General features: G+C 38.8%; 1 protein-coding gene across 1 annotated transcript in view; it reads left to right on the forward strand.

The window, feature by feature from the left end:
* Positions 1–13247, forward strand: part of POLR3B (RNA polymerase III subunit B) — a gene marked incomplete in the record, with an annotated part of 1742661 nt that overhangs the window by 1700711 nt on the left and 28703 nt on the right. Inside the window, 1 exon segment of the mRNA XM_044088141.1 lies at positions 1023–1196. Within this exon segment, the coding sequence (XP_043944076.1) occupies positions 1023–1196 (174 nt within the window).

Below are 13247 nucleotides of genomic sequence, written 5' to 3' on the forward strand. Positions count from 1 at the left end.
GTGACCACTGATTTAGTGTTGCCTGTATGAGTTTAGATATGACAATTACCCAGCATTATTCTCTTCTTACAAGCTTTGAAGGAATATTTTTTTAAGTTTTCCTTTATCCTGTAACTTTTGGAAGTGTAACTGATTAGACCTATTATTGAATACAGTGTAAATTTTAGTTCCTTATTTTTAGGTGAGATTACATTTGTGACGCTCATACAAAGACCATGTGTTTGGTGAGTAGGCACCCCTGGTGACATATTTGGTAAAGCTGAGAATGTCTAGGCCATATAGAATTGCACACAGTAATAGCAAACAATCAGAGGAACTTTGGCAAGATTGGGAGAAAAGGTTTGGTGGACAAATTACAAAGGATCAAAAGTGAAAGTGGCCAGGGCTTTGCAGTATGTAACTAAATCAAGAAGGTTCAGGACAGTTGAATGGAAATACTTGCATAGATATTTTTATGCCCCGAGTAGATGGACTATCCACAAACATATTACCTGTTTTGATAAGAAAGACCTGGAGGCAGAACTGTAATGGTGATGTGAAATTACTGCTTGCAGATATTGAGATGTTTTTAAGGCTGTTTAATTTTTCAGTGAAACAGTAATGGAACTAACAAGTATGCACTGTAGTAAAAAGACTGACATTTTCATTCTACCAAGTTCTTCTTGCTTCAAAGCATAGCGTACTCTGCACACACAGTAGCTCATTTCATTGCTGCTACAGAATAGAATAACCATCCGCTAATGGGGTTAAAGTTAGTGATGTGTGATTTGCTGTAAATCTAAACTTCAAAGTCTAAGTCCGATGATGCCAGCATAAAATTCCAGTAAGGTTTTGTACATATACAAGCATATGTTGGTTCTGATCCTGTACCTGTACAACCTTACCATAATATGAAGGTTTGTGTGTGTTGCATAGTTCTATCATAGTTTTTTCATATTTTTGCAATACTGAGTTCATTGGTAGTACTATGTTTTTATGTCATCAAGACATTCTTCATTGACTGCCTACTTTCTTTCTGTAAGGCAACCCACTGAAGGTCGATCACGAGATGGAGGCCTGCGTCTTGGAGAAATGGAAAGGGACTGCCTTATAGGCTATGGGGCCAGTATGCTCCTTTTGGAGAGACTGATGATTTCTAGTGATGCTTTTGAGGTGGATGTATGTGGGCAGTGTGGGCTGCTGGGATACTCTGGCTGGTAAGTGTATAGAAATTAATGTATGTATTGATTTTTTTCAGATAGTTATTTGAATTTTATTAAGTAAAGCTTTATGTTCCCTGGCACCACCGCTGAATCAAGCTGTTCAACTACCTGTTTTCTTTTCTGTGCCTCAGAACAACAGAGAATTTTGCACTCACTGGATGTTTGCAGACATCTAAGGTACTATCTGAGCAAATCAAAAATCAGAATAATGTTGACGGCAAGCTAGCGTTATCTCTAAACCAAGGGGATCGCACATTGTATCAAACTTTGTTTGCATGACCAGTTGAAAAGTTGTACATTAAACAATCAAGCCTTATAGTAATCTGTACATAGTAACTGCTACAGCTTTTATGAGTCGGTCTAGTGTGCAAGATATCTTAGAAGTGGCCGGATAGTCCTCAATACATACATTCTCAAAGCAATACAGGTTGGATGTGACCTCCAGGGTAGCAGCAGTGTTTGCTGTTGCCATCCTGAAGGGCATGACTTCTGCCTCTTCCAAGTGATAATCCACCTCCCTCATCCTGGTGGTGGCAGGTAGCTTTATGAATCTTTCCTGCAGTGGTAGCTGCAGAGTAATCCACATGAATAACATAGTACAATTGTTTAAGCAACTTACCATGATTACAGATGTTCAACTATGGTCACTGTTGTAGCATTAGTCATCACCTTCCTTCCCTTTCTGGTGTAGAATAATCTGGGATGGAATAGGTACCCATTTTCCCCTTCCCCATCTTCCCTGCTGCTTGTATTATCCATTATCCCTTTCTTTTTTTCTTGTTTAGGGCACCCTGGAGGGCCAGTATTTATCAGGTATTAAATCACTGCTCCTGGTGTCTCAGGTGCTAAGGGCTAATAATAAGGTTAGCATTGTTGCAAGAAGGGAAAGAAAGAACTAAAGATGGCAAGGACAGATGCCACTTGTGTACCAGGCATGTGAAGATGTCTGAGATAATGTGACATCAGAGCTGGCTATCCTTCCCCCATGGACAGGCTGAAGGTGAAGCCAGTGTAGACTCTCCGCCTGTGGCAGAGTTCCCTACAGAGATACCTGTAGCATTGGCCACAGCTGAACATCTACAGTTTTGGTGAGTTGTCTGTAAAAATGTACTGTCAAACTTTTCTTTAAAAAGTCACTGGAATCTTCACCAGATATGGTAAGTTGTTTCACGTAATGATTCTGTAAACGTAAGACTACTTTCAGTTGTTGACTCACAGCTCCCAGCCTACTGTTTTCCAAACCCACACAACTCAACAGCAGTTTCATTAACTAGATGGCTGCACATCCATGCAGTGCTCCTTTTGTCCTCCACAGACAATTACTATTCATTTCTTCTCAAATTCAGTGGCAACATCTTGCACACAACCAGCAGCTCTGCCACGTTTAGCAAAATTATTCTAAAAACAAAAAATGTTTGAATTTGTTTTAACCTGGCAGAGGGGCTGGAGGGAGTGACCAGACTCTTGCAGCACCTTCAGATTTCCTTTCTTGATAAGCGCTATCCTTTATTGTAAGAAAATAAGTTATGGTCAAATATAAGTAACAGGGATATTTCACATTAGTTTACACATTCTTATGTATTTGTTGCACAGTGTATATCAGCAAGGACTTGATTTCTTTACAAGCAGTATTCCAGGATACATGATTTGTAGCAATAATAAAACTGATATAGGAAACGCACTCCGGGGATCACTTCTGTGGCTCGGCTCGACAGAGGCACAGGAAAATAACTTTCTTGGGTGGTGTAAGCCAGGGAACCTTGTTGGCTAGGCTTACTTAGGCCTTTGGGCCGATAGCCTAGTACCTATCTATGAACCTATGATCTTGTAGAAACTAATTGCTAATGTGCTTTAACATGGCATTTTTGACAAGTACTATTCTGTGATATCTAATCCCATATTATAGAAACGTATAAGCAAGAAGAATATTTTACAGCAACATAGACTTCTTTGGCAAGTGCTGTTCTTTAATAAACAGTAGTGACAATATGTAAATAAACGCAAGAGGAATATTTCACTTTGTTTTACATGCTTGTGGGTATCATGTGATACAGCGTTTAAAGCATACTGCAGCGTAGTATTGATTCTTTGGAAGTTGCTGCTCAGTGATAACAGATAATTGAAAAAAAACACTGGGGGGAAAACGTGCAGTCAGTTTTTCTGCAAAGATGTGTGAGGTTGAGAGAGAGAGAGCACCCCCTATGAGAAGACAAGCCAGTTTTTGTTTTTTTTTCCCCGATTTTGCTAGAATACTGAGGGTTGGAATAAACCTAACCTGTAGTGCAGCGATAGTTCATGCATATACATGTTGTTTTTATATGCATTCTGTGTGTTAATAGCATTGTTGCAGGTGGGTTGACTGCGTCGTTTTTATAGTTTTTTTAGGATGACCTCCTTGCCCCCACCCAACACGGTTTCCGCCCAGGCCACAGTGCCTTCACTGCCCTTCTCTCCTTCCTAGAATGCATCAACCATGCTCGTGACTCTGGTAAACTCGTATCCTCCCTTTTCCTAGACCTGTCCAAAGCCTTTGACACAGTCTCCCACCCCATTCTCCTGTTCCAACTCTCCCATCTCAACCTGTCCTCCTCTACAACATCCTGGTTCTCTAGCTTCCTCTGTGAAAGGCTGAAGGCTGTAAAATGGAAATCTTCTACATCCCCCTTCCTGCAAACCATCACCGGCGTTTCCCAAGACTACGTCCTCACCCTCCTACTTTTCAACATATTCATTAATAACTTTCACCACTCCATCCCCAAGTCCTTCCTAATCCAGTATGCAGATGACTCTACCATCATCTGCACTGCTGACTCCCCTTTCAACATGCAGCTAAACACCCAATCTGTTTTCACTAAAACTGAAAATTGGATGTATAACAACCATCTTGCCTTGAATGCAAATAAAACCAAACTAATTATCTTTACTCCATCCGGAAGCTCAGTAATTGATAACACCTCCTTTTCGATAATTAGCAAAAATAACATCCCCATTGAAATTGTGCCTCACACCAAACTCCTATGTATCACCATCGACGAACATCTGAAATTTGACATCCATATTCTAACAGCCATTAAAAAAACAAAACAAAAACTAGGGCTCCTATACTGACACAACCGCTACCTGGCTCCGTCCACCAGGAAGACCTTAGCCTCCACCTACCTTCTCCCCTCTTTAATTTGCGGTGCCCCCCTACTCACCAACCTCCAACTTGTCTTACAATCCAAACTGGATTCCTGTTGCAGTAAAATCTGCAAATTCACCACCAACTCCAAAAACTCTTTCCATCATTGCGACTCCCTCCAGTCTCTACAGTGGCCAGGACTTCCTGAACATTTTACAGCTCATCACTGCCCATAAATTTGTGTTCAAGCCATCTAGCTGCCCCACTCTCTCCTCCTTAACCCCTACATACACATCCACAAACCTTTCCAGCCCCCTGGACAACTTTTGCTATCTTACTCCATAGCCAAACTATGGAACCCCCCCCCCCTTCGTAATACCCCTAACCTCACCAACTTCAAATCCCTACTATACTCCTACTTATCATCAAATTGGATATGTTCCTGTTCTTCTCCTACTTAAGTCCCCCCACTACCATTCATTACAGCATCCCCATTCTTCTCTCCACCTAGCAACCTTCCACTCAACTATTGCCATTCTAATGCTTGCTTTCAGCCACTCTGTAACACTTTTATTTCTTCTTTTATGCTTGCTACTATCTACTAAACTTACTTACCTCCTGCTATATCATCCTCTACTTCCTTCTACTTCTGAAAAAAAGTCCTTATTCTCCAAATGTTGAAGTGCTACAGCCTGATCATGTATTTTATTTTTGTTCCACTGCCACTGCAGCCACTCTGTACTCAAACACAATTGCAACGATATTTTCTGCTTCATACTTTACTACTTGGTACTACTATATCAATATTGCATATACCTTGGTTTATGTTTATGATTATGTCTATATTATTGTCTAAGAACTCGTATAGTTTATTGTATCGCTTATGGAGCTTTTCTTCCCAGGCCTCCACTGAAAATGGGCTCTTCTTGGCCCAGTGGACTTCCCCAGTCATCAAACTGTAATAAATAAATAAATCAATAAATAAAATAAATTAATTCCTCCAGTACTCCCCTTGCATGCTGTACATAAATAGACCATGGTCCCTCCAGTATAGTTAGGAACCTCTGTGAAGCTAAGCAAGGATTGTCATTAGTAGGTGTGTAGTGTTTATCTTTGTGCGTCTGTGTGCAGTTAGTGTAGGTGGAGTACTAGAATCTTATCTGTGGGTAATAGACAAGAACATGAGTGCCTAGCTAGCTGTAGCTTCCTGATGAGGATCTTCGTATATGTGCTGTACTAGGACATTTACAGGACCCTAATCAGCCCTCTTAGCTTTGTTAGAGGAGTGATAGTCACAACACTTAGGGTCTTTGGGTTTCTGGGATGCTTTGCTTACATAATACAGGGTGAATTGGAACCTGAAACTGTCAGCCTAAGCTGAGGAGCATTGATATGTTGACTGTTTTCTTGTGTTTGTGTAATTTGTATGTAGAATTGCACAGCAGTTTGTATATCAATGCTATTATTCATAGTTTAGTGAGGATATAAGTACATTCTGAGTACATCTGGTAATGATGCAAAAAATTAGTAATGTTCACAGGCATTGTAGCGTCTTTTTCACTACTGTGCACATTACTGTTGGAATGCATGTATTTTGTTGGAGGGTAGACATTTGGAAACGTGGAGGTAATGTCTGATATGAGAGAGTATGTCCTACATCAGGAAGATCACCATCCAAGGATCACCACTTTTCCTTGACATTCCCTCTGTCATTTATTTGCTTTGCTGGCAGTTAACATTAGAACTTACCTGGGGAACGGAATCACTAACTGTGACAGTTCCAATCACCAGGAATATAGGTTTATAGATTAGTACTAGGCTAACTGCCCTTGTGGATCATTTTAAGCCTAGCCAATCACCCCATATGAGAATCAAGCCCTGCACCTTGTGTCTGTAAGGTAAACACCTTAACCATTATACTAACCTCCCTCCCTCAGCAGCCATTCTTATGGCTGATCTACAGTTAATCCTTCATATAGTTACCATATTGTCAGTGAAACACATTTCACTCTGCTGTGTTCTGCCATTTTTTTTCTATTCAGGATGTAGTATGAAATATGATTTGCTGTTATGTTTTGTTTTTTTATTGCGTCTTTTCAAGTTTTTTTGCGCACAGTGGTCATTCCTTGCATTGGAAGTGCATGCATTGATGCTGTGCTTGTTAATCATAGTATGTGTTAAATTGTAATACTGTTCCATATGTCCTTAACCCCTCCCACTGTTTTTAAGCTGTGGAAACCTTGCTAATAAGCACCATAGCAGTTGCTCCATTTGCTGTCTTATTTGTAAAATATGGGGGTGGAAGCCCCCCTTACAAGTGTTATAATCGTGCATTCCTAATTTTGTTTAGTCCTTATCCTTTTTTTTTATTTCAAGAGGTTAAGGGAGATGGCAGCCCCCTTGCGTATTTGAAAGTAGTAGAGACAAAATTTCTCCTAAAGGGACAATCCCAGCATTGCCAATCGGAACAGTACCAATTTGTTATTATCATAGCTCCACCCACTATGCAAACATCACCACTAAATTCACCTTCCAGTGTCTGTAGCCCTGCCACAGAAGATTCACTTTCTTTTATTACTGTTTCTCATTTCCCTTATTACTATTAGTTCCACCTGTTACAGTCTTTAAATGTAACAGTGTATCCCAATATTTTTATTGTAGATTAAACACAAGCACTGCAGTATCACCACGAAAAGAGAGTAGAATGTGTGTTCAGCAGATAAAATCAAAATAAAACCAGCACAATTTAATAATGAACAGATAAAATCCTTCAAACAACAGGATGTAAATCCTCATCAACAGGATAAGTGCTTTCGGCTATGCCTTCATCAGATCCTGTTCACACTAAAACACCTCTCTTTTTTATATTGCTACTAATCCAGTCAAGTCATCTCCTGAGCTTCCTGCTTTTCAGTATAGGTTTTAAAGGCACCACTCCATTAAGGCCAGGGCTCCTGTCTGCCTGTAAATCAGCTGTCAGACTTCAGTTTTATTTGACAGATCTCCGCCTCTTATATTATCTAGCACTCTTTCCAAGGCTAGGAAGGAGAATTTATGTCCAGGATACTTCTGAGTATTCTGTGGCAAAGCATTAGTCTGTACATTAAGTGTAATATCACTAAGATGGTGCAGAAACCTCTCCTTAAAGGCCTATTGGTTTTCCCAACGTAAAATCCTGGGCAGCTATCACAAGTAGCTGCATATACTATGTTTTTAGTATCACAGTCCACATACATCTTTAATTTGTATGTCCGACCAGTTACAGGATGTTTGAAACAGTTGCTTGTGTCTATACAAGTACATACTTTATAACTTCTACGTGGAAAAGTGCCCACCTTAAGTCTATGTAGAACAGTATCTTCTTTGTAACATAACAATCTCTTTAGATTCAACATATGCTTGAAAGTGAATCTGGGGACATCACCAATAATGCGTCTTAGGCTATCATCTGAAGTTAAAATCTTCCAATTCTTCCTAATTTCACAAATGGCGGTTATGTCGCTACTGTGTATTAGTAAACATCTCATGACACTCAGTTCCTTCTTATGTATTAACAGTGTATCCCAATATTTTTATTGTAATTAAGAAAAAAGAAAACATGCTGACTTAAATTGTGTGATTGCAGTGTGTGTGTGAGCTGTTGCAGAAACTGCTTGAGGCTTTTGGCGAAAGAGCACTCTGCTTCCAAGACCTTCCATGCTATACATCTCAAAATGAAATATTTGATTTTTCTTTATTTTAGATGAATGTTGTACAGTGTTAGATTTGTAGTATAAAATGCTTACTTGTACTTGTTATGTTTGTTTGAATTTAATTCTGTTTGCTAGAACTGAGTGGGTTTATGACAGTTTGCCATTGTTGGAATAAAGCTTTTTTTTTCATCTTTGGAAGGTAGGAGAAGGTTAAGTACGAGTTTGGATCCTTGCTACAGTACATATGCACAAAGGAGGTCTAATACGGAGCTTATAAGCATATTATTATTATTCTGAGGGGTTTAAAAGTTTAGGATTAAAAAAAGTACTTTTGCCAGGGAAATTATTACAGTAGGACATGTCCCAGCAATTAGTGCAATTACGTGTAATACTAAGCTTCTGTGTATCTCACTAATATGAATCATGAGATGTCTAAAAGATGTTTAGAAGTTTAGTATTTAAAACAGGGAGAGAGAAAATGAGGCTTGCTTCTCAACGCTGGCAAGGAGGCAGGTGCAAGAAGTAAGGGTTTACATGTCCATTACATGTACTATTTATTTGAAATTAAGACTAGCGTTTCAAGTATCGTTTTCCTGTATCTGAATCTGTAAAATCTAAATGACTACTTTATTTGAATGGGAAGAAATAGCCAGAGAATTGTTATGGCTAGGCTTGTATAGGCCCTAGGGCTGATAACCTAGTACCAACCTATGAGTATTAGACTTTACACTGGATAATACAGTTGTGCTTTTGTTGTTACCTTTCTGAATCTGAGTCAGTTTTATAAAGTGGAGGATGAGTTAGAGGAGACTTGCAGGTTTGCAGCACCTCTAATTTAATTATTTTCTTTAATTATCACAGTTTAATACTGTAGTGCATTACTCCATTCAGAGCATTTTAAAACTATTATGTTGGTGTGCTGTTTAACTCTAGCTGCATTCTCCTCCCATGTTGATGTATCCCAAAATGTGATGTGCATAACTGGAAGCATCATGAAAAACACATAACAGCTGTATTTTACACTTGCTTCTTCAGTAGATGCATTATTCCATAGTTTGGTGATGTTTCATTTTCCTAGTGCAGAAATGACCATGAAGAAAAAAAAATCCACCCAATTCAGATAAAATCTAAAATATCAAATGTCTTTTGTACGTGTGTAGTAAATCATGGCTTGCATACTTTTATATAACACTTGAATCTGCTTCATCCAAATATGCCAGTGAGTACAGTGTTCGTGCATGCATATGTCCATTCTCATTTAGGCAGTACCGTATTGCTTTATTCAAGGTAACAAAATACATGACAGTATTCAGAAACATTTTAAAAATAATTTCTTCGGTGCATGCAGAAGTTTGTTTTTAGCAGTGATGTAGAGACACTTTATTGTTTAAATGGCATGCTTGGATTCACAATATAGAGAGGTGAAGGTTACTAATAAATACTACCAGAAGGAGTATTGCACCATATGAGGAAAGACTGAGCAAAGAGAATGCTCCCTTGAATGATAATCAGTGTAATGGCTGGAACTGAAGAAGAATTTGCCAGGACCTGACATTAGGAATGTGTTTATAAAATAAAATTGCCAGTGGTAATTTCATGTATCCCATTTAACTGGGTATGAGTAACTTCAAAGTGTAGATGGGATACTGACAATGCAGACCTTGGCAGTACCTTCTAGTGAACTGCTCAGTTATGCGGTATGTAGTCCAGCAATTTGTAAATCCAGAATATTATGTAGCTTATTTTCATGGTATCAGGACTACGTTTATTTGGTAGACAGCACACATGCTGTATATGCCTTTGAAGCCTCAATGAAGTGTGCATCATTCTCTTCGGTGAAAGAGGAGGCAGAGTGGCTGGTAATTGTCACTGATCACAATCTGAAAATGAATGCCATCATCAGTAATCCTCTGGTCTTGTTTTCAGTGGATTCCCTCAGTTTTTGACCAACCCCCTGCTGAAGCAGATGTTAGATGCATTATCATAAGTCAACATTTTGATGTAGGGCTGAAAACTTTTCTACATCTCCAATTTTATCTTTGATTGTTTTGAGTATTTATTTGCATAGTCAGAGTACTTGCATATCCCATTTCCAGATGATTATGAGAGTGACGGAAAATGGAGAAAAGTTAGTTATGTTGTTACAGCTGCAGGAAATCATGTTTCTGAAATGCAACTGACCCCTGTGCCTGACATCAGCTCCTTTACAGTATTGATATTATATTCATACCTCTCAACTTGGAAACATCAAATATCTGGACAAAGGCCCATGAAAAATAGGTACAAATCTGTACGCTGATTAACATAAAATAGGTTCATAGGTGTGTACTAGGCTAATGGCCCTGGGGCCTTTACAAGCCTAGCCATAGGATTATAAAATACCTTGGTGGTATTTTATCATTTTATTTTTTTGTTTTTTTAAGTTGTATTTGCTAGCCATAGGATTACCCTGGCATAGTGCCGCCCGACCTTAGTTTCCAGTGCCTCTGTCAAGTAGAGCAACTGGTGTTATCCCCAGGGTGAATTTTCTGTTTCCCATCCACTCATCTTGGAGGGTCAGCAAGGTGCTCTGCTTGACATGTATGGGAAGTATGTTCCATAGCATGGGCAATCTCTGGGTGTAGGTTCATAAACAACCCTTGCAGGTCTTGAACCCAGGACCATGTACACTATAGTCACAGCAGTTAACCACTAAGCCAACACAGCTGTGCATACATAATTATAATTATGTAACCCTGCCCACTCCAATGGAATTGTGGGATACCAACTTTCAAATGCAAACTGAAGAACAGACAACCAAAATATGGCCCCAGCCCAGACCCTGTAGTAAATATTAACCATTTGTTTTAAATGTGTAGCAGTGATGTTTACTGGGAAGGGAGAAGATGATGAACTTCAGCATTTTGGTTTTGGTGACTTGCAGTATGTGGGTTTTGTGGTAAAAGTAGGGCATTTAATGATAGGCAATGTTCTGATCTTCGCGAAAGAATATTATAGTTTGCTAGGACCTCCAAAAGTCATTTTCCATGGCCTACTGATCAGTGGCATAGCTTGAGTTTGTGCTGCTCGTGGCTGCCTGAGTTTGCCACCCTTCTCCCATACAAAATCATGGTTGAATGGGACTCCCCCATACAGAGACCTCCCCCCTACAGCCATGCCAATGTTCCATTACTTGGCTTTTTCACCCTATTTACCATAAACACTGTAATGTGCATATTGCTTTACTTCGATGATTATTTGGATTTCATTTAAAACTTTTATTTTATAGCACAAACACTAATGGACATCTGCTAAACAAAGCAATACAGTCTCATAATGAAAATAGACTTAGCATTAAAACTTCTCTGCCCTTGAAACTCACATTCATTGAAACAGCACTGAAACCCACATTCAAAGAAAATGCATCTGGCCAGTGGTAGATAATTACCTTTAAACTGTTTTCAAATCAAAGGCCCCTTGCACACAAAACATACATGTGTTATTTGATGCACCTTCCTGACCGTATTAAATTACATTCCTTGTATAATACAACACACTTGTTAGAGCCATTTTAAATTTATTGTTTTAAACATTTTTTCAGTAAGCAATGAAACAAAATGTATGAACCAGTAATGAAAAAACTGCCAAATTCAGCACATTTCCATCACAAAATTCTACTCAAACTTCTACAATCTACCAGTATCAGTAAATACAAACAATCTTTGCAGAAGTAAAAGTCATCAAAATAATTCCACTTTAAAAAGATCTGTAACTAATGAAGTGGTTGCTGCTAGCAAACAACTTAATATTTTGTTTTATCTACAAATAAAGTGCCTGTTGCCCTGGCGGAATAAATTGGCTATGTTACATTAAAAAATTGATAAGCTAGTAATATTGCAGTAGGGAATGGATGGCAAGCTGATAACATGTTCATAGTAACTAGGTATCTCTGTCAAAGAGGACATTCTCAGGACCGCAGCATCAACCCCCTTTAAAAGTACAACACAGCACAGTATCAGCAATCCATCTACATAATGTGGGAGTAGAACCCACAGCCTTCTGCATCAAAAGCAAGTATTCTGCCTGTTGTGCTACTAACAACACAAACAAACTTGGTATAAGCAGCACTAAACTTATCTCCCCTTGAACTATGCAGCACAAGAAATCTTGAAAAAACAAACATTTATTGGGGGGGGGGGTTGCAAAAGCCCAAAACCAGGGACACATTTTAAACATTGCCTGTATAATCTTAGAAAAGTTGCTAGAATAAAATGTTTTGTATTACCACGCATTTCCTGAAAGATAGGTAGACTGAAACTTAAATGGCTATCATTATTTAGTGAATTTGTTTCTCATTGCTTTTCCAGAAAACCACAAATTTTAAGAGGAAAAGACCAAAAGTATGAGCCAGACTTTCTAGACATTCTGTAAAACTTCCTTGAATCACAAGTGGTGGTATGGGTAGAAATTTTAGGCTCTTGTTTCCTTATACTGAAGGTGCAGGGTTTGAGTCTGAGTAACGCTAGCCAGCAGTTATAACTAAGTGGGGCATTTACACACACACACACACACACACACACACACACACACACACACACTTTCTCTAAATGTAAAACAGTGAGTACACTAAAGCTGCATCTTCTGCCTGTTGTTTCACTACTCCGCTGTAAATGTTAAGCACACTTTCTCCTGCCGTTAAGAAGCAGCCCGTTTCTCTCTAAATGTAAAACAATGCCTTCTCCTGCTTTGTTTCTAAACATAAAACAATGCCTTCTACTGCAGTAAAGAAGCTGCCAAAATGATGCCTTCTCCTGCTGTTTGTTTCTAAATGTAAAACAATGCCTTCTACTGCAGTAAAGAAGCTGCCAAAACAATGCCTTCTCCTGCTGTTTGCAAGTTTCTCCTGCAGTAAATAAGTAAAGAAGCTGCCATTTCATTTCTCTCTAAATATAAATTACAATGCCTTCTCCTGCCTGCCATTTCTCTAAAAATGCAGTGAAAGTAGGTGTTGTACCTCTAAATGTAAAACAGCACACTAAATGCAGTAAATAAGCTGCCATTTCTGTTGAAATGTAAAACAATACCTGCATAAGTAAAGAAGCTGCCATTTCTCTTGCACATAAGTTTAGCCGTTAAGTAAAGAACCTGCAGTTTCTCTCTAAATATAAAACAGTTACAGTAGAGTACACTAATGCCTGCATAAGTAAATACGTTAAGAAGCTGCTCTTTCTCTTACATGCATATATATATATA

This window comes from Protopterus annectens, chromosome 11.part0, assembly GCF_019279795.1.
Source record: "Protopterus annectens isolate FY-2018-M chromosome 11.part0, PAN1.0, whole genome shotgun sequence".
Taxonomy (NCBI): Eukaryota; Metazoa; Chordata; order Ceratodontiformes; family Protopteridae; genus Protopterus; species Protopterus annectens.